The 22,523-nt window shown below is 44.9% G+C and overlaps 1 protein-coding gene across 1 annotated transcript in view; it reads right to left on the bottom strand.

Annotated features, from left to right (window-relative positions):
- The window catches only part of ADAMTS16 (ADAM metallopeptidase with thrombospondin type 1 motif 16), a 975,864-nt gene that overhangs the window by 112,358 nt on the left and 840,983 nt on the right, over window positions 1-22,523 (bottom strand). Inside the window, exon 19 of the mRNA XM_086965269.1 lies at window positions 8,384-8,585. Within this exon, the coding sequence (XP_086821395.1) occupies window positions 8,384-8,585 (202 nt within the window). The remainder of the gene's footprint in view (window positions 1-8,383; window positions 8,586-22,523) is intronic.

Genomic DNA, 22,523 nt, shown 5'->3' with positions numbered 1-22,523 from the left:
AAGTGACGTCAAGAAAGGTGGCTTGCACCATCAGACTCATTGCCTCCCCTCGCTCACCCCTTAGATGTGATTGCATCAGAGAAGCCAGCGCATGAGCAGCGTTCTGAATGAGCTCCGATCTCACCCCAGAGAGACCAAAGAGTGAATGTGTGGCTCCATTTGCTCCAGTTATCGAGATCCCGGTAAAATTAGTGGGGGGACGCTGTCCACACGCGTTATACCCCGACTCGAGCCCTGCATTTACTCCTGTAAACACCTGCACCTAGGTGTAAATCTAAACCTTTTTGCCGTCCAGCATTTCCTACTGTAGATTTACACCTAAGTGTAAACTTACATGTTTCCACCCACTAGTGGACTTTCCTTCAATAGGATTTATGAGTCTAAAATAACTACTAGTAACTTTTCACTCGTAGGTAGTGATTTCCACCACTGTAGTGGAGATCCCGCTATGAGGAAGTATAGGGAAATTATTGAAGCTTATTTTTAATTTAAAAAAAATGTAAATATTGAAATATAAAATATAAATGCAAATTCATTTAGGATATTTATTATAAATCTATATGTAATAAAATAAAATGTTGCAGCTGGGGAGACAGTGGAGAGAGAGTGGAGAGAGACAGTGGAGAGAGAGTGGAGAGAGTGGAGAGAGAGAGTGGAGAGAGAGAGTAGAGAGAGAGTGGAGAGAGAGACAGTGGAGAGACAGTAGATAGAGTGGAGGGAGACAGTGGAGGGAGAGTGGAGGGAGACAGTGGAGAGAGTGGAGAGAGAGAGTGGGGAGAGCGGAGAGAGAGAGACAGTGGAGAGAGTGGAGAGAGATAGTGGAGAGAGAGAGTGGAGAGAGATTGGAGAGAGAGAGAGAGAGAGAGAGAGAGAGTGGAGAGAGGGAGAGTGGAGAGAGAGAGAGTGGAGAGAGAGTAGAGAGAGAGAGAGAGTGGAGATAGACAGTGGAGAGAGAGAGTGGAGAGAACGTGGAGTGAGTGGAGAGAGTGAGCGAGAGAGAGTGGAGAGAGAGAGAGTGGAGAGAGAGAGAAGGGGGAGAGGGTGGAGAGAGAGTGGAGAGAGTGGAGGGAGACAGTGGAGAGAGACAGTGGAGAGAGAGTGGAGAGAGAGTGGAGAGAGAGAGAGTGGAGAGAGAGAGAGGGGGGAGAGGGGGGAGAGGGTGGAGAGAGAGAGTGGAGGGAGACAGTGGAGAGAGAGTGGAGAGAGTAGAGAGAGGGACAGAGAGAGAGAATGGAGAGAGAGAGGAGAGAGGGAGAGAGAGTGGAGAGAGAGAGTGGAGAGAGAGTGGAGGAAGACAGTGGAGAGAGAGTGGAGAGAGAGATAATGTAGAGAGAGTAGAGAGAGAGAGAAGGGAGAGAGCGTGGAGAGAGAGAGTGGAGAGAGTGGAGGGAGACAATGGAGAGGGAGTAGAGAGAGAGAAAGTGAAGAGAGAGACAGTGGAGAGAGAGTGGAGAGAGGGGCAGTGGAGATAGAGTGGACAGAGTTGAGAGAGAGAATGGATAGAGAGAGAGAGAGGAGAGAGTAGAGACTGACTGGCTGACTCAGAGACTGAATACTGACTGACCGAGAGACTGACTGGCTGAGTAACTGACTGAGAGAGAGAGAGACTGGCTGACTGAGAGAGCGACCGATTGACTGACAGAGAGAGAGAGACTGATTGAGAGTGAGACTGACTGACAAGGAGAGAGACTGACTGACAGAGACTGACTAACTGAGGTAGAGAGATAATAACTGACAGAGAGAGAGATTGACTGACAGAAAGAGAGACAGAGAGAGAGGCGGAGACTGACTGACTGAGAGAGATAGACTGATTGACTGCGAGAGAGACTGACAGAGAGAGAGACTGACAGAGAGAGAGAGAGACTGATTGATGTAGAGAGAGAATGACTGACTGAGAGAGACTGGCTGACTGGGAGAGAGAGAGAGGCTGACTGGGAGAGGAAGAGACTGACTGACAGAGAGAAAGACTAAGAGAGAGAGAGACTGAGAGAATGACTGGCTGAGAGAGAGACTGACAGAGAGAGAGACTGACAGAGAGAGAGAGACAGAAAGAGAGAGAGACTGACTTAGAGAGAGACTGACTGACAGAGACTGACAGAGAGAGAGAGAGAGACTGAGAGACTGACCGACAAAGAGAGAGACTGACTGACAGAGAGAGACTGACTGAGAGAGAGAAACTCACAGAGAGAGACTGAAGGACAGAAAGAGAGACTGACTGACAGAGAGAGAGACTGACAGAGAGAGTCACTGACTGAGAGAGAGAGAGACTGACTAGGAGAGACTGGCTGACTGCGAGAGAGAGAGAATGACTGACTGAGAGGGACTGACAGAGGGAGAGAGAGAGAGAGACTGAGAGAGAGACTGACAGAGAGAGAAACTGACAGAGAGAGGGACTGACAGAGAGAGGGACTGACAGAGAGACGGACTGACAGTGGGAGGGACTAACAGAGAGAGACTGACCGACTAAGAGAGAGACTGACTGACTAAGAGAGAGACTGACTGACTAAGAGAGAGACTGATTGAGAGAGAGAGACTGACTGAGAGAGAGACTGACAGAGAGAGAGAGACTGGGACTCTGACAGAGAGAGAGACTGACTGCCGCAGAGAGAGACTGACTGACAGAGAGAGACTGACTGACTGACAGAGAGAGAGAGAGAGAGAGACTGACTGAGAGAGAGAGACTGGCTGACTGAGAAAGAGACTGGCTTACTGAGAGAAACTGACAGAGAGCGACTGTGAGAGACTAACTGACAGAAAGGGAGAGACTGACTGACAGAAAGAGAGACTGGATAAGAGAGATACTGACTGACTGAGAGAGACTGACAGAAAGAGATAGAGAGACTGACAGAGAGAGCGAGAGACTGACAGAGAGACTGACAGAAAGAGGGACTGACTGAGAGAGACTGACAGTGAGAGAGAGAGACCGACTGGCAGACTGACTGACGTAGAGAGACTGACTGACTGAGAGAGACTGAATGACAGAGAGAGATAGATTGACAGAGAGAGAGAGACTGACTGACTAAGAGAGAGAGAGACTGACTGACTAAGAGAGAGAGAGACTGACTGACTGACTAAGAGAGAGAGACTGACAGAGAGAGAGAGAGACTGACTGACTAAGAGAGAGAGAGAGAGACTGACTGACTGACAGACTGACAGAAAGAGAGAGATAGAGAGACTGACAGAGAGAGCGAGAGCCCGACTGACTGACAGACTGACAGAGAGAGAGAGAGACTGACTGACAGAGAGAAAGGGAGAGAGACAGTGATGGAATTGGGGTCCAAGTGTGTATGAAGCTATGCAATGCCTCTTAAGGTTGCTATTGTCTAATAATAAAAATGTATTAGCAAAATGTGCTCTTTGTAGTTACATCTGCTTTTGAAATACTGCATTGTCGCATTGCCTAATGTTTTAAAACGGAAATGAGAAGGAGCAGTGGATGCACTTTTGTCAAAACTGAACGATGAGTGGGCCCGGTGTTGTATATCATGACAGGAGTCTGCATCTGGAAACCCACCTAAAAATGGGCAACTACCCCGGACTACTGATGGCAGGGGCCCTGTAATGAATGGACCACCACCTATGATAGCCTGCTGGCAGACTAAGCCCAACCTTTAACTCCACCATCCAGTGTTACTTATAACGGCTGTATTGGTGACAGTGGGTGTAACAATAGCCCGCACCCCCTGCAGTATAGCGGGTCGCTGGCCTGAGAGATCTAGACTGGCACTGAGAATGGGAGGGGGGCCCCCTCCATGTAGTTTACAGGGGGGCCCCTCAAGTTTCGTTACGCCACTGTCCCCACAATAAACTATTGCTTTGTCACGTGAGTTGCTAGAGTTTTTACAAAGACCACTCGATCCCTCTGTCCTCCTCATGGAACACTTTTCCTTTTCTTCTGCTTCACCTAGTACGTGCCTGGAGGCAACATTAGGATGGCATAAAGTACTACGTACATTTCAACATAACACTGCATAATGTATCTTTCAGCGAAATTATAGCTTAAATAACAACAAATCACAAAATAAAAACAAGCACTGGCGTTGCCAATAGGTCTCGCAGTAGGAAAGTTGGAGCTATTGGTTTTGTAAATGACATTTTATATTTATGTTTTGTGATTTACAATGCCAATACTTTTAACTTTAGCATATGTGACACTTTTAGTATTTGTAATGTCACATGTTTTGTATTGCCTTTACTTAGATGTATTGATATTACAATTAACATTGGCTTTTACATTTTTCAAATAATTAATACTTAAATAAAAGTGATTGTAATTTTTAATGGCAATAGCTTAAACTTTTGTAAATAACTTGTGAAGATTATGCTCAGTGACTAAAATCCAAGAACAGAAGTGGAAGATTAACATTTTTTGTGACATTTACAATAAAGCTTCAAACATTGAGAGAACATATTTGAACCAGTGATGCTGTGGTAGTGCTGAGTGCTGAGTGATGCTGTGGTGGTGCTGAGTGATGCTGTGGTGCCCCTGAGTGATGCTGTGGTGGAGCGATAGATAGATAGAGGGCGATAGATAGATAGACAGACTGACGGCGATAGATAGATAGACAGAGTGAGGGCGATAGATAGAGTGAGGGCGATAGATAGATAGATTGATAGAGAGTGAGGGCGATAGAGAGATAGAGTGAGGGCAATAGATAGAGTGAGGGGCGACAGATGTGTGTGTTTGTGTGTCTGCGGTTGTGTGTAGTTGTTTGAGTGGTTGTATGTGTGAGTGGTTGTATGTGTGGGTGTTTGTATGTGTGGGTGGTTGTATGTGTGAGTGGTTGTATGTGTGAGTGGCTGTATGTGTGGGTGGCTGTATGTGTGAGTGGTTGTATGTGTGAGTGGTTGTATGTGTGAGTGGTTGTATGTGTGAGTGGGTGTATGCGTGTATGGTGGTGGGGTTGTGTGTGGGGTTGTGTGTGTGTGGGTGTCTGGGGGTGTGTGTGGGTTTTTGGGGTTGTGTGTGGGGTTGTGTGTGTGGGGTTGCGTGTGTGTAGTTGTGTGTGGTTGTGTGTGTGGTGTGGTTGTGTGTGTGGTTGGATGTGTGGTTGTGTGGAGGCTAGCCAAAATGACTGTGTGAAAGTTTTAGTGATGGAAAAACGACTTTAATAAATGGCGCAAAAATAAGCTATACAAATGACATAATTATTTGGCCACAAACTAGTAAACCTTCTGAAGTGAGAAACATCTAAAAAAACTGCAAATTGTGTTGTGGCTTAGTTTAACTGCTGATTACGGTGCGGGTCGTTTGGTGCTGGACTGACTGCATGTAGTGAACAACAATACATTTATATTGATCAAGTAAAACCAATACGAAATAGATCATTACAGTTAAGCGGCTCAAAGATGCAACATGAAAGCAAGACTACAAATCATAGTATCCAAAATACTATTGGGTAAAATGATCATAACCCTGGTTGAATGTAACATTATGTTTTGGGGCTCGAGCCAGGGAGAACCAAGCATAATCTTCAATTTTATTGTTAAGATCTTCACTACTGGATTGCTTCAGACTAAAAACAAGACCTACTTATGGGGAGAAATGGAAGTGGAAACTCACCTGTAATAATAGTTTTGCAGCTTGAAGGGTTTATTGAAATGAGTGCTGAGAAATCCTTGGGTCTGGAAGAGACCGCTTCTGATAGAAACGACAGCTGCCAGTGTGATGAAAGGAGGCACCCGTGTCTGTGGAGAGGCCAGCGTATAATTGACAGCTGGCCTCTGTAACTTTGGAGAATCGCTCGTTAGCGGTCTGGGGGCTGAGACATGTATCTCTGGGACGAGGGACGATGTTCACGTGGTAGGATGTGCTTGGCGCTTCAAGGACAAACCGCGGGGGAGAGAGGTTGAGACACCCACGTGTGTGGGCAAGGGTTGGCTGCGAGTGACAACTCCTTCTAAGTGGCTGTCTTTGCAGGGCGGGGTTGGGGCTTGGATATGTCTACTGCAAAATAAAGAGGTGGGATTCAACCAGGAAAAATAGATGACGTCGACTGATGAGTGCCAACGGACGTCTTTCAGAGGAGACAAAGGCTGCCTGTCTCACTTGAGAGTTGTAGACTGTCGTGAAAAGTGATCAAGGGATAAATCTCTCTTTGGGGCGGAATAGACTGCCGAGGGATAAAATAGCCTGTCTCTGCTTGGCGTTAAAGTGGAGATGTCTCTGTGGTTAATTACGAGCTGTCTAATTTTGGAACTAAAGTGAGATGTCTCTGTGCTAAAGATGTCTGCTCTTAGAGCGAAAAAGGGGCGGCTGCATGTACGGGATAAAAAGGTTGACTTGGTGGGGATAAAGAGGGCTGTTTCTGGTGGTGCATATCGTGAGACTGTTTCTATTTGAATATACTAAAAATCTGTAATTGCAGGGAGAAAGAGTGCCTGGGATAAGAAGGGCGTCTTTTTTGGTGTTTAGAGGGTTGTCTGTGTCGTGATGGCAGCCTGTGATGTGTCATGAGGCCAATGTGTGCTTACCAGGGAGTGCCAGGAGCCGGTGACAGCGTGATGGGCACTGGAGGATTCTCATTAGAGGCAGGGATGTGGCAACTGTCTCTCGTGTACCGTGCTGAGACCACTGTGCAGGGGTACCGACTGTCTCTTTGTGCAGAGGCCCCGCCTGGAGAATGTGCATTTAAAGGTGGTTGTGCTGCGGCGTGCCTCTGCAGACAGGCTTGTGTAATGTGTCATTGTGCAATGGCGTGCCTCTGGAGACAGGTGTGTGTATTGTGTCCTTGTGCAATGGCGTGCCTCTGCAGACAGGCTTGTGTTGTCTTTTTGTTCGGTGGAGTCGATAGGGCGACGGACCGTGTCTTGTAAACATGGGCAGCAGTGTGGGACGCAGATTGACTATATAAGGGTCATTATGTAGATGTGACGACTGTCTCTTGTATGATGAGTGTATACAGGGACTGGTCGAAGAGACAGCTTCATGTAAACTGTACTGTCTACAGTGATTGTGCGAGATATGACGGCCTAGTGTAGTGTGAGACTGCCTTGTGTGCACTGTTGTGTACAGCGATTGGGTGGGGCGATGGCTGCATGGTGCAGTGTTTAGACTGTCTCTTGTTCACTGTGCTGTGGACGGTGATTGGGAGGAGACAGCCTGTGCGATGGCCGCATAGGGCAGTGTACAGTGATTGGGCTGAGCGATGGCTGCATGTTGCAGTGTGAGACTGCCGGTTGTGCACTGTGCCTTTTGAGGTGGTTGGGCGGAGACAGCCTGTGCGTTTGCTGCATGGTGCAGTGTTGAGACCATCTATTGTGCACTATGCTGTGTACAGTGATTGGGGAGGAGGCAGCATGTGCGATGGCTGCACGGTGCAGTGTAAGACTGCCTGGTGTGCACTCTGCTTTATGAGGTGAGGTAGAGTGTAAACGTGTCGGTGGCACAGCTTTCCAGGCTCTGTGGTAGCCGTTTGATCATCATCAGAATGATAACAAATGTCCTTCGAAAAAAGCTTTCACTCCGAGAATCAACAAAAAAATAACTACTGTGAGCTGCACTTTATAATGGACCTAGGTAATGACGGAGCTGGTACATTTTATCTAAATGCTCAAACGTGCAAGGACTGAAGTAAAATCTAAGTAAACAAGGAGTGTGCCAAATGGCCGGAGGGAAGCCGGATGGGGGCGGGAGAGCCTACGAGAGAAGCACACAAGGGAGACATGGGGGAAGCTGCTAATTAGGGGAGGAGAAGCCGCACAGCACACGCTGGGCGAAGCCCTTTGATGTGCTGTGCGGCCGTGAATGCGCGTGCTTGTTTGGTCACGTGATTCACGTGAACTTAAACAAAACCGCACAAACGAAACCCTTGGTTTCACGAGCGTTTTGAGGACATGAATTCTCGCTACGCTCAATGCGCTTGCACGCATTGATAGGTCGCGACACCTAACCAGTCATGTCTGAAAATGTTTTCTTTGAAAAATGATTTCAAAAACATGACTAAGAACAGCACTAAGAAATCAGAAATGGTTGAGTTTGCTTTAAATATTTTAAATAGACGTCGGACAAGAGAATTTTGGATGAAGGGGGCAGAAATCTACCAAATTCAGTTTTAATAAGTGTCAATAGAACATTCTCATGTATTTTAGACCATAAATCATTCAGACTGCGTAAAAATGCAGACTAAGGCCCTGATTTAGAGTTATTGGCTAATAGAAATTGGGTAATAGAAAATCCCTTTTCTGGATGTTAAATCTGGAGACCACACAGGAGAATCTTTTTCTCCTCGAAATTACCCCCAATGTGAAGGAAGTTCCTAAAATGAATACAGGATCCATTTTCTGGAGTATTTTCTACTGATACTCTAATCTAAATCAAGTCACACATCAGCCCACCTATGTGTTGCTTCTCAGGCTGGGTGCAGATGCTACTGGAACCTACCTCCGACCAAGGGCCGATGCTCCACGCAGGCGGACAGCTCTGGACATTGCAAGTCTGTCGGGTATCCGGGGCATCCAGGCGGCACATGTGCGTGGCCACTCTCTCAAGCTTGTTGCGGTTCTTTTGGATACAGTTCACCTCGCGCAGCTGCTCGCCTGTCCCGCAGGTCTTGCTGCACGCACTCCAGTTTCCCACCAGCCAACTAGAGGCAAAGAAAATGAATTTAAGGAAAAGCTTCAAGTGACAAAAAACAGCGTATGCATCCTGTAAGTTTTAAATGTAATGGAGTGAGAAACTGCATTACCGGCAAGAAAGGTAATTCCAGAGTTTTGGAAATAATGGCCACATGTCTGAAGTAAGCAATTTGCAATTGCCAAATCGCGATTTTTACAGAATTTCAATGTGGTAATCGGAAAATGCTACCCATGTGGTTCCTGCTCAGTCTACAAGCTCACCACAACAACAAAGACTCTAACCCTTTCTACAGATCTAACATACTCCAATTGTAATTCTACGCAAGTGGTGTACATGATCGCATGCCCTTGTGGACTAAAATACATTGGTATGACTTGTCGCAAAGTCAAACTACGAATCGGTGAGCTTAGGAGCAATGGTGAGTGGAACCCCCTCCCCCTCTTTGTTAACATAATACACCCAATAACCTCACTCTATATAATCTAGAGCGAGAGTCCGTGACCTCGAGATGTCACGTAGTTAAACATTATTAAAATGGCTCCAAATTTAGACTTTTAGGTTAAAAGCACTATTTATAAATTAATATTACTTCAAACTATACATAAATCCCCCCGCCCCCCCCCCCTTATCATTATTACGCACCCTCGCTCTATAAATCTTAGAGCGAGAGTCTAAGTATCATATCTATGGCTGTGAATAGTGGATAAATGACGGCATTCACGGGCCCACATCATCCAGGTCACTTCATAGTCCGCCGAGTTAAGAACGCGACAGGGGAACACAACTGTCTAAAAACAAGCATTAGAAATGCAATAGGTCTCACAGCATTAGAGTTAGTGCTTTTAGAATTGTTTATGGGTTTTTTTGTAAATCTTTAGCATGAGGTTGAGGGTGAGTGAGGGTGAGTGAGGGTGAGGGGTTGAGGGTGAGTGAGGGTGAGGCTGAGGGGTTGAGGGTGAGTGAGGGTGAGTGAGGGGTTGAGGGTGAGTGAGGGGTTGAGGGTGAGTGAGGATGAGGGGTTGAGGGTGGGTGAGGGGTTGAGGGTGAGTGAGGGTGAGGGGTTGAGAGTGAGTGAGGGTGAGGGTGAGTGAGGGTGAGTGAGGGTGAGGGTGAGTGAGGGTGAGTGAGGGTGGGTGAGTGTGAGTGAGGGTGAGTGAGGGTGAGTGGGGGTGAGTGTGGGTGAGTGTGGGTGAGGGATTGAGGGTGAGGGGGTGAGGGGTTGAGGGTGAGGGAGGGTGAGGGGTTGAGGGTGAGGGGTTGAGGGTGAGGGGTTGAGGGTGAGTGGGGGTGAGTGAGGGTGAGGGGGTGAGTGAGGGTGAAGGTGAGTGAGGGTGAGTGAGGGTGGGTGAGTGTGAGTGAGGGTGAGTGTGAGTGAGGGTGAGGGTGAGTGAGGGTGAGTGAGGGTGAGTGAGAGTGAGGGTGAGTGAGGGTGAGGGTGAGGGGTTGAGGGTGAGTGAGGGTGAGGGGGAGTAGTTGAGGCTGAGTGAGGGTGAGTGAGAGTGAGTGTGAGTGAGGGGTTGAGGGTGAAGGTTTGAGGGTGAGGGGTTGAGGGTGAGTGAGGGTGAGGGGTTGAGGGTGAGTGAGGGTGAGTGTGGGTGAGGGTGAGTGAGGGTGAGGGTGAGTGAGGGTGAGGAGTTGAGGGTGGGTGAGGGTGAGTGAGTGTGAGGGGTTGAGGGAGGGTGAGGGTGAGGGTGAGTGAGGGTGAGGCTGAGGTGTTGAGGGTGAGTGAGGGAGAGTGAGAGGTTGAGGGTGAAGGGTTGAGGGTGTGAGGGTGAGGGTGAGGGGTTGAGGGTGAGTGAGTGTGAGGTGATCTTCTAGGTATGTATGTGCAAAGACTCAAAGACTTACGCATCATTTGTGCCTGCCATGCCAGTAATCTTGTAGTCCACACCTTGCCTTGCCTTCTGCCGCCACATTGCTTGTTGGAGTTCATGTTTTAATGAGGAATTGTTTCTAGTACAGTGTGGGTGAGTGGGGTGAACAACACGCTAATTTTACAGCTACAGTTTCTGCACTAACATAGCTTTTCTGCTTTTGTAGTGCAACTCTCCAAAATAGCGAGTGCATCGCAAACTCAATTTTGCTGCAAAACTACAGTGCTGTAACAATTAACGTCTGTTCTTTGTTGTGAAAACACACTTCTGTGCTCCAGTCAGTATTTTTGTGTGTCAAATGACTCAATATCTTTCAGAAGTGAAAGGTGGGGGGGCTTCCGAACGTCATTTTAAAACTCAGTTGTAAAATGCAATTTCTCAAAAGTGCTCACACACTTACCATGCCATTAATTTCACAGAGAAAAATAAGCACTTCTTCTAGTGCCACTACACAGAAGTTCCGCCTCTGAGGAGGCGTCTGTGACTGTGAAGGTTCAGGTCAACTTGGAGAGAGAGGCCTTCTTTCCCTCTTACCACCCGACGAATATTCTGTTCACTGCTGAGGGCCAGTGCATACATATAGACTAAAGTGAGGCTAAGGCAGCATCATTACTGCGCACCATTAAGTGGTGCCACATTTCAATAAAAGTGCAAAACGGTGTGGGATGGGCTCTCTAGCCTGGTGGTGCATGGCAAACCATGGAACGGACAGACATGAGACTGGCATCTGTACTGGCACCATTTGATGCAAGAAATCAAAATAACTTCCTACAGAGACATTTAGCAGCAGCAAGCTATTTCCACAAGGGAGAGAGTTCACAGCGGTCATTTAGACTCTACGGGTTATGCTAGTTAGTAGTTCCCGGTTTTTTTTGCACTACTCCTGACTAGAAACCAAGCTGAAATGTTGCTCGCTCGTGTTTCCGGTGCTCTGCTCCCACCAACTTTGATCAGGTGATCAAACAGTGAGAGTAAAACTTTAGAAAAAAGTAAATTAAAACAGTGCCGGTACCACTAATGGGCATATTCCCCATTATTAGCCTTGACACCTAATAGGTAGCAAATCGCTGACCACCTGGTACCTGCTGTAAAGTGTGATTTGTGCCAGGGAGTTTTTGCACTCACACTTAACACTGGGGTCTCGGTAAAGCGCTATATGTGCACTGCTAGTCCTAACAGAATCGGGGATTCCCTGGGGAGATGTTGGCAGCATCCAGAAGCATTGTATTTACCAATGCCTTGCAGGCGCTCATGTGCCCTCGGCGCCTCGTTCAGTACTGTGTCTGTGTTTATCTGAAACTGCTATGTCTTTACGCTGTCGACTCTCTTAAAACATATTTCATTCGCCACGGGTGAAACATTGGATTGTGCGTGCAGTGTGCATGATTTGCATCCTACCACCCCCTGCTGGTGTATGAACATAAAAATGAGACCTCCTCCCCTTTTTAGCGTGGATGACTATCTCTACTCGTGTGTATTTGTATTTTTCTTGCTCACTGTTGATTTGGTTTCCTATGCGCTGCCTTCTTGTAGCACCTTGTGTGATGTTGCGTTGCTGTACCCGCCAAAGAGAGCGAAGATGGGCAGGAATTGTGCGGTTTTTTAGAACGAACGGTTTATCCCTATAACTAACCCCTGTGAAAGGATGATTGCAGGTGTTTAATGGAAAGCTTCTTGTATTTGTGGCGAATGACATTTGAAGTATCTAGGTTGTTTTCTTGATAAAAAACAATTGACGTGATTGGGATCCTTTTAGTTATGCTTTTAATAACGGCCTAATTGTGCCTACCTCAACAGAGCTAGGAAAAGATCGGGAGGCGGAGAGTTGAGGCAGGCAGGCAGGCATGGGAGGAGAGGAGGAGGGGGGAGGGGCTGAGCTGTAAATCCACACTCGCTGCGAGTCACAGGGTCTTAGACATCAAAGGGTAGGGTGGTCAGAGGCAGGAAATGGATATTAAGGGGACAGAAAGAGTAGAGTGACTTTCTAAAACAAGAGGAAATCAGGGGACGATCGGGGGTGCAAGGGAAATCGGAACCCCGGCAGGAGAAGATCAGGAGCTAGGAAAAGATCGGGAGGCGGAGAGTTGAGGCAGGCAGGCAGGCTTACCCACTTAAATTGTGTGATCTTAAGCAAATATTTTATTTTACCAACACTTTTGTCTTCATTAATGTCAAAGCGTCCAAAGAAATGCACTTTTTTGAATGTAGAAGAGACTATATTTTACATTATGTCTGCTTGATTTACACGGCGAACATTTTCAGGGCTCGGCTCTAAGATCCGAACCAGGCCGTTGGTTGGGCTCTGGCTCGCCTCACCCTGTTAATTTGTTGGCTCGCACACCTACCGGCGAGTAGGAACAGGCAGCTGCGTTACCGAAGAGCTTGGCCAGTAAACAACGCATTTATCACTTCAAACTGTGTACCCATGTGGTCACATCTGACGGAAAAAGCCACTAGCTCCACACTGAAATCCAGAGGCTGGTGGGAGGCGGGGGAGTTGATAAATAATGGAGCTTCTTTGTTGTGGTCACATCTGACGGAAAAAGCCACTAGCTCCACACTGAAATCCAGAGGCTGGTGGGAGGCGGGGGAGTTGATAAATAATGGAGCTTCTTTGTTTGTGAATCTATTTAGTAACAGTTCCATTTTAAGTTGCTAATATAAGGTATGAAAACGAGATAATAGCAGAACAAAACCGGAATATGGGCTCAATATGAATAAAGCCAGTCATTAAATAACATCCTCAAATAATTCGGTGTGCTGATAAATGAAAGTGCTTACAGTCAAAGGCAACAAGGGGCCAATCTGGATGTGGTGAAGGGGGGGGCCGGGGAGGGGAGTGGAAAAAGGGGAGCCGACGGAAGGAAGAGAGGGGAGGGGGAGGAGAAATGCGACACGGCGGGAGGGGGCGGAGCGGGTAAACAAAGACGGACGTGCACGCGCACGCGCTTTTAAGGTCAATGCGCATGCGCATAAGCTCAATGCGCATGCGCATTGACCTTAAAAGTCACGGGCACTGCAAGGAATCGCCACGATTCCTTGCAGTGTAGATAAAGAGTGGATAACTCGCAATAGTCTCGCTTGCTCGATGCGCATGCGCATCGACAGGCGGGACCTAACAAGTAAGGCCCCCTAACGACTCTCTTTTCCCCTAATAGCAGATCGGGAGAGTCTCTCTGGTCCCCCGAGGCGGCCCGCATTAGGGACTGTTCAGGTAATTACACAACATTAGATAAGAAACTGTGTCCACCACAGGTATTAACACTTGGCGGTCCTGCCTTTACCACTTGCAAAAACGCTGCTTTTTATAATCGACACACCACCAATTGCAGCGTGAGCTTAAAAAGATGAATTGCAAAAATCTGCATTTGAGTATCTTACTCACCCTGATACATAATAAATATCAGGTTATCACTAATTCACCGCGCAGCGACCTGTCATTACTTTTTACTAACATACCACCCACCGGGAGTTAGTTAAGCAAAGATCAGTCAGTAGTGTTTCACTCACAATGATATTTAAATGTATAACGCCTAACCATCTATTCCTAATAACCCGCTATTCACTCATCTGTAAGCATGCATTCATGATGGATGAATTTGATTAACATCCTTACTCTTTGATCAAGCCCAAAAAGCATTCCTTTCTTGAACTACCATTGTTTACGTAACTTAGACTGTATTCCTACTATGAATAATAGCTTGATAAATAGTGAAGCTTAGTCTAAGACTTCAAACTCGGTATTAGAAATTGTCTAATCACAGCATCACTAAGATATTTATGTGAGAATGCAGCGTAATTTCAACAACTGTTCATACTGTACTGTTTTCTTTCTTCTTTCTCACTAACCATATGTTGTAACTTGTAGCCACTAATGACCTGATAACGCAAGAAATCAAGTGGTAAGTTAATGACTCACCTATCATAGTTGCCAAACAAGCAACTACTCACACTTTTAGGTCCTGAAGCCCCCAGACACGGCTGGGCAGAGATGGGGTTGAAACTTGTCAACCTACACATGAACTAACCAGTGCGTGAGATTAGTAACGTGATCTACATACGCACCCCTTTGTTTTTACTGTTCCTCATCTCCATACAATTAAAGATTTTTTGATATGGCATTGTAGGGAATTTTAACAACACTTCACTTGAGCACTTCATATTTTATTAAAAAAAATTAAATCTCTGGGCACTACTGTATTACCAGTTGGTCTACCTCCAGGTGGAGGTCAGCATACCCAACACAAAACCCAATGATGATGCTTTCACGAATAAGCGGAGAACCAAGATGTACCACTCAATCACCTGTGTGCGTGATTGAGGATTTTGATGAGAGAAACAAACAACTCATGACCCTGGTCACACAGGTACAGGTTATCAACAATTATGTCATAGAAGATGTCACAAGTGATGTAATATGCGAGGTAATTAGCAGTGCAATGCGAGGGAGCGAGTAATATTTACCTTAGGGCACATGTTATAGGTACTTGAGAGAGCTATAACTGTTGAATATCTGTGGTATTTAGTGATTAAAATGTTAAGTTGTTATTGAGCATTTCACCTAACTATAATGTTACTTTTAGTTTTTCTGGGAATTTCTAGTTTTAAAAAAATGTAAGTAATATTTTATTTTATTATGTCACCAATCCCCTGCATGCAGCCAACCCAATGCTGCATATGGCTTTTGGCCGTACCCAGTCGGGGGTGGCCACAAGGCCTGACCTGTGTCCTGGCCCTGAAGCCAACCCCCGCAAGCAGCAGACCTCATGCTGTGCACAGCCTTCGACTGGCGCCCAAGACTTTTGACCAACCCCCCAGAGCCAGAAACAATTAAACAGGGGAAATTGAGTGTGGCCCCCTTCCCGAGCCCTATTATGCGCAAGGGACCCCATCCCTCAAGGCCTTGTTTTAATGTTGAGTGGGGCAGTGTGGTCATTTCTTAAAGCCTTAGTAGGCCGTGGGGACCACACCCTCCAGGGCCCCATGTATTTCAGTGGTGAAGGAAACCAGGAGGCCCCCCCCCTCCCTGAGCTTTATCAGGTCCTGGAGATCCCATCTCTTTTAAAGGGAAGGTGGAGGCCAACTGGCTTCCCTCCCAAACCCTGTTATGGCCCCAGGGTCTACATTGCTTCAAGGTGGATGCGCTGGTGCCCATCCAGGACACCAACTATACATACATTGGGGGTCAAGGGAGATGCCACTGGGCCCCTGTGGCCATAGACGGCTCCCTGCATGCTGCAGGAGCTGATATTGCTCCCTCCGTTCGGGAGCAATATCTTGATATGTTTTAATGCCTGTAATTGTGTGGACAGGGAACACATCAAAAGTCTGCTCCCAATTGGTGGTAGCATTTTTAAAGCTCCCGCCTGCTAGGAGCAGACTTTTTGTTTGTTCTCACTTGTTTAGAGTTATAAAAATGGTCACGCTAAGTGGTAATAAACACTTATTTTTTTAAAATTCCTGTTGATTCATGTATCCTCTGTGAATTTGCGGCAAAGTAAAAAATAAAAAAAACAGGCACTCTCTATTATGCCCTCTTATATTTTTTTAACAATGTTTAGCCCTCGGGACCAGTGGCATCTCCTCTGCTAAGGGGGAACAGAGTCGCCTCACTGATCTGCAAGCAATGTAAAAAGGAAAACGATAAAGATAATAACTTACCTTATTATCATTTTTGTTTTTCTTCCTGCTCAGGTGCGGGAGGGACGGGTGGGAAGGGCTGTCCAGTCAAACCGTCTTGCGCACTTTGCATCTTCCCCACCAGGTTGCATTACACAGTGTGACGGGGAACATGCAAAGCCTCCAAGCCCTTGTCTGAGTGCCGAACCATGGCACTCAGACCAATCACAATGCTACATTTGTGTTGCGATTGGACAGGACCTTCGAGGAGTCTGGGAGCTCCCTGTTGCGCTGTAGAGGAGACAGAGCAGAGGCAGTAGCACCCGGCGGCATTCAGGAAAGTGAGTTAATTTTTTTCATTCACTCCTCGATTTCCCCCGCCTCACCACCCATGTTTAGTAGTGGGCGCTACTGCACAGGACTGAGTCCCAATTCCTAATATGGCTGCCACCACTTCCTGGTTGAGGTAATGGCTAATCAAATCGCAGTTTGAGATCTGTCAGCTGCATGGATCATCCATGGCACGAGATATACAATTTTTGTAACCTTAATTTCTCCAAAACTATACAATGGATATACAGTCAAAGTCAAAAAGTACTCTATTTGGACTAATATTTAGCTTTCTGACACATTTGGTGTAAATCCGTTCAGTGGTTTGGACTGTATCAGTGTCCAAAGTTCCTATGGAAAAAGGAAAGGGCAAAATGCGTTTGGGTCCCCGTTTGACAGATCACCCCACACTTTTCCATGGGCTAACCAGTCAAACAGCAGCACTTGTGTGGAAACGTTTGCGGTGATTCGCCAAACGGGCCAAAGTTATCAGCAACACAAAGAATTAATTTCCTATCCAAACACGATCCTAACTATAAATACCCAGTGGTGACTGCCACTGGTTACTATAATTATATCAGTAATGTCACTGACTATATTATGAGCGATGTTATATGTGAGATCATAAGCAGTGCATTGCGGTGGGCGTAAGTTACAGTTAGCTCAAGTAACTATAACTGCTGAATTTATATGGTTTTGTGCATGTAAAATCTGAGCTTAACTATAACATCCCTGTAACCTTGGGTTTTTCAGTGAAAAAAAAAGACATATATATTTATATGTACAAAATGGTTCCATGTTCAGTGGCGTGAACACAAAAAAGCTCACACTCCACACTTCATTTATAGTCTAAGTTGATTTATTTGGCTACATGTTTCAACTACACAGGGTCTTTGTCACAGCCTGATACAAATTCAGTGTGCCCAATTACCCTTGAAAGGGAAAGTAAAACAGTAAACATAAAAGAAATAGTGTGCAACATGGCGGTCACAGTCTTGAATTGCTAGATTGTTTGTATATCACATATTATTATACATTAACCATTGTTTTAAGATATACAAAATAAATAATGTGCTTTAAGAAAACAGGCTAAGGGATAAAAATCGAATTTAGAAAAATCCAACATTTTGCTTTTTTGCATCTTACATACATATCATATTTGAGAATTCTGCTCTTTATCAATATCAAATTATAAAAGATCATAATTGCTTCCTGAAATTATGCTCAAATCAGAGATTGCGGAGATTCCTACTGTGTGCACTAGTGTAATGTAATGTAAGTAATGTAATGTAAATTACAGGAAAGTGGAATTCCTATAGCCCGACGGCCAGGACATATTGTATGGGGTACAGGGCAACAAGTTTTATTGTGTTTTTTGTCCTTGAGACACGTAGGTCCAACCCCCTGCAGCACAGACCCTTTAGCTGCCAGTTTGCAGTACCACATTAAAGGTCAGGGAAGGGCACTGCCTGATGTTAAGTTATTTGTGTGCATATGGTAATGCTGTTCAAATTTGTATTCATGGTTCATTATTTTAAAGCCTTTATTATTAGGGTGAACACTCTAAGTAAATGTAAATTCTGACTGCACTACTGACAGTGGTTCCAGTATAAAAATGTATACACACAGTTTCAAAGTTTAGCAATATGCGGCTATACATAATGCTCCCAGAATGCTCTATGATTAGATGTAAATATTTGCAGAAGCTTGAAAGCAAGAGTAATTATTCTTAGCTTTCAATATAAAATGTTCCTAAATGAAAGTAGGGAAAAAAACATTTTGCTCACCTACTGTAAAATTTCAGGTACCATTTCCCAAAGATATTCATACTGGAAAATCAGAGTAACCAGTATCAATCAGATTATGGAAACATAAAAATAAACAAGCATTGGCAAAGCCAGTAGGTCTGAAATTGCTGGTCAATGTTTTAGTTTTAGCAATACGTGACTTGTTTTGGCATGGTTTTTGTAAAATATTATTGATGTGAGACCTGCCGGGCCCTCACCATTATAACAAACATTGCCAAAAGCAAAAATAGTTTTTGGTCTCAAGAAGCACACATTGCCAAATTAGTAATTGCCACTGAACAAAACTATGATGTGTGCCGATATGCTCCTTGTGAAAGAGCAGAATGCTGTCACTCACAGTGAAGCCAGCCAATACAGAGAGAGCAAGAGAATTTTAATAAACCCAAAAGGTCATGGTTACGGCCAGACAAAATTAGGGGCCCAATTATTAAAGAAAGTCTCAAAAGTGCACCCTTGCTATATGTATTTGCATTAAGTTTAGCTATATGGTTTTCGTGAATTCACAAGAATTTACAGAAGTAGGACAAGAAATTGTACTCCTAGAAAATATTTGTGAACTGCATTTTAGCATGAGCAATATGTGCATGTGTAGATTTGCTCATGCGAAAACCTGAGTGTTTGCAAGTTCATTTTCCCTACAATCACCTTTTTCCTAACTCTGGAAGAACGTTTGCGTCTGCCATAATCAGGAGTACATTTCCAACATTTCTCAGTATGTTAAAAGATTAGAGAGGAGTTGTTGAAAACCCTTAAAACTGCAGGTTAGTAGGTTTGCACAGACTCAAAAGGGCATTCCAACCCTGAAGCTATTGCTTACCACTACCTTCAGTCCCAGCATGTAGATCTGCTGAAACATGGCAACATAAAGGGATTGCTAGTATTTAAACACTACAATGGTATGAGCCCTGGCATAATCAGAGAGGCTATATAAGAGCTCTTACATAATGAGATTACTGCCATAATTTGTCACCACACTACCTGGCACTAAAGGGACAAGTGGATTTTGTTACAGGACAAGTAGATTTACGAAGCAACCACCCCCATGGTCAAGTAGATATTTTAATAAATTCCACACCCCTGATTAAATAGCATTTTTATAGTGCAGCTGCCACCCAACGGGTATCCTGGTGCTGACATTACCCAAAAAAGTAACACTACACGTAAGTGAAATTTAAAGATTCAGAGCAGGGGGCTGAAGATTAATCTCTGGGAAAAAGTCTGGTTTTCAATTCCTTCCTAAACCGTGACTTAGTGTTCATTTGTCTGAGCTCAATTGGCAGTGTATTCCAGAGTCTACAAGCTACAAGACTATAAGATCTGCCACCCAATCGAACTTTGTTAACATGTGGAAAGCATATCAGATTGGCTGAAGAGGAGCGGAGGCTTATAGCTGGAGAATACCTGAGGAGTTTCCTCTGTAAGAGCTTAGGCCCCATTTTATGTACTGCCCTATAGACAATACAGAGTACCTTAAACTGAACTCTCTGCGTGATAGGCAGCCATTGCAGATCTTTTAAAGCAAGCCAGGCAGAGGCTCTGCGTAGTCTGTTTAATGCAAGCTTGGCTGCGATTACGTGTATCCTTTGCAGATTTTTTAGCAGAGAAGCTGGGGCTCCTAGGAGCAGGGCATTACAGTAATCTAATCTGCTTCGAATAATACTCCTTACCACTTGAGGTATGGCTGAGGCTGGTAGAAAAGGGAGTATTTTTCAAAGAGCTGGGAGCAGAGATAGACAAATGCTCACTGTTTTATTCACTTGAGAGTCTAGTTGTAGATTACTTTCTAATAGTACTCATAGATTATGAGCTGTCTTCACAGGCAGCGGGGGATTATTTGCAGGGACTGGTCAGAAATCCACTGGTAAGGGACAAGCAGCTTTACTTGCAGCACAGCATAGTACTTCCGTTTTATCACCATTAATTTGCAGAGAGTTATCTCTGAGCCATCCTGCTGTTTCCCGCATGCAGCTATGGAATTTTTCCAAGGGCACTACATTGTTGCCCTCGAATGAGAAGACAAGTTGGATGTCATCCGCATAGTTTATAACTTCAATGCATAAGGAGTTTATGAGGGAAATAAGTGGGCCCAGATAAAAATTTAAAAGGATTGGACTGATGAACCTGCGGAACCCCATGTTTTACGGGGCTGTTCTGAGAGAGGAATGGCGTAATGATCACTGCCTGCTGCCTGTTTAAAAGATAGGACTGCAGCCAGTCCAGTGCCTTGCCCACAATACCATTCTCCTCAAGTCTCTTTATCAAGATCTTGTGGTTGACCATGTTGAATGGGGCTGACATGTCCAACAGCACTAAAATGGCTGTTTGGCCATTGTCAGCCCGCATTCTGAGGTCATCAAGGACTGTCACCAGGGCAGTTTTGGTGCCATGTCCCGGGCAAAACCCAAATTGAACTTCATCCAAAAGATTGCTTTCTTCCGCAAATTTTGAAAGGGATTTACTCCATACTCTTTCTAGGATCTTTATCGGGTAGGGTAGCAGGGAGATAGGTTTATAGTTAGAAGGACACTGGGGGTCTAACATAGCGTTCTTTAATAAAGGAGACACAACTGCCTTTTTCCAGCAGTTTGGGACTGTGCCATTAGTTAGAGACTGGCAGCAGATTTGGTAAAGATACCGAAAGAGCTCCATTCCAAAAACTTTCCACATCTTATGTGGAAGCGGGTCCAAGGGAGAACCTGAGGATATGCCAGCTGCAATTATATTAAACTCTTCTTGTGAAGGGACCTGGAAGAACTCCAGGGTAGTTGTAAATTCCCTGGTAGATTCTACATAAAGAGTTCTGCTACTAGGTGTTACATGGGTATCATCTTTGCTATCCATCTCTACATCCCTGGAGGTATTTAAACCAATCAAAATGTTGTTGATTTTTTCCTCGAAAAACACTGCCAGGCCATCGCAAAGCTCTTGTGATGCTGGTATCTTATTCTTTGTGCAGTCAGGGTTAGACATATCTCTTACTAAGCTAAATAAGGTTTTAGACTTATTGGACGCTTGCAGGATAGTTTCCTCATAATATTTAGCTTTGGCCTTACCCATCATTTCTTTATAGATATGTAGTAGTTTTTTCAAAACTGCTTTATCTGTCTCTTCATATTTGCTCCTCCAAATTATTTCTGCTTGTTTACATTTTGTCTTCATCAACCTCAGCTCCTCGTTAAACCAGGGAGCTGACAGCTTTTTTTGCTTTTGACTTTTCTCAGCGGGGCCCCCTGATTTAATGTGTTAGTAATCTGATCACACAGGTTCATATAATTCTCATCCACCGATTTGTTAGTATCAAAGCTACTGCCATTAACAAGTGATAGAAGTTCTTTTAGTTTTGATATTTTAGACCATTCCCTTCCTAGTCGAGTGTTCACCGGGAAGGGGATTTGCTTATTTAGAATGGTTAACCTTAGAGAGAAAAGGACCAAGAAGTGGTCTGTCCAGCAAAGTGGGAGGGCCCGATTCACAGAACTAACTTAAGACAAAATCCTAAACTTACTACCATTTTGGTATTCACAGAAGGCACTTACTCATTTTGGTATTCACAGAAGGCACTTAATCATTTCGGTATTCACAGAAGTTAGGAGTCCTAACTTTAGAACTCCTAAATGCATTCTGTGAATACCGAAAGTCTTAAAGTTAGGATTTTTCTCAGTTTTGGAGTAGTAAAGTTAGGACTCCTAACTTTAGGACTCCTAAATGCCTTCTGTGAATACCAAAAGTCTTAAAGTTAGGATTTTTCTCAGTTTAAGAGTCCTAAAGTTAGGATTCCTAACTTTACTACTTCTAAACTTAGAAAAATCCGAACTTTATGACTTTCGGTATTCACAGAAGGCATTTAGGAGTCCTAAAGTAAGGACTTCTAACGTCTGTGAATACCGAAATTAGTAAGTGCCTTCTGTGAATACCAAAATGAGTAAGTGCCTTGTGTGAATACCAAAATGGTAGTAAGTTTAGGATTTTGTCTTAAATTAGTTCTGTGAACCGGGCCCGGAGTGTCTCCCCCACAGCTACATCCGTTTCGATGGCGAATATTAGGTCCAGCACATGACCTCCCTGATGGGTGGTAAGAAGCCCCAACTGCTGTAAGTTGGTGTTCTTGCAAGCTTGACGCAGGTCTTTAAAAGTCGTCTCATGGTTTCCATTCTCCCAGAGATTAAAATCTCTGAGATTCATTAATTTAGAATGGGAGTGTGAAAGATTATATATCACATCAATCAATTCTTGATAATGGGGGGCAGCTCCTCCCGGCGATCTATAACAAAGTATAACGGAACACAGAACGCCACTGTTGTACTTGAGTGAGAA

Source organism: Lissotriton vulgaris, chromosome 4_1 (assembly GCF_964263255.1).
Source record: "Lissotriton vulgaris chromosome 4_1, aLisVul1.2, whole genome shotgun sequence".
Lineage (NCBI taxonomy): Eukaryota > Metazoa > Chordata > Amphibia > Caudata > Salamandridae > Lissotriton > Lissotriton vulgaris.
Note: the sequence above shows the minus strand (reverse complement) of the source record. Positions and strands in the feature narration are given on the sequence as shown.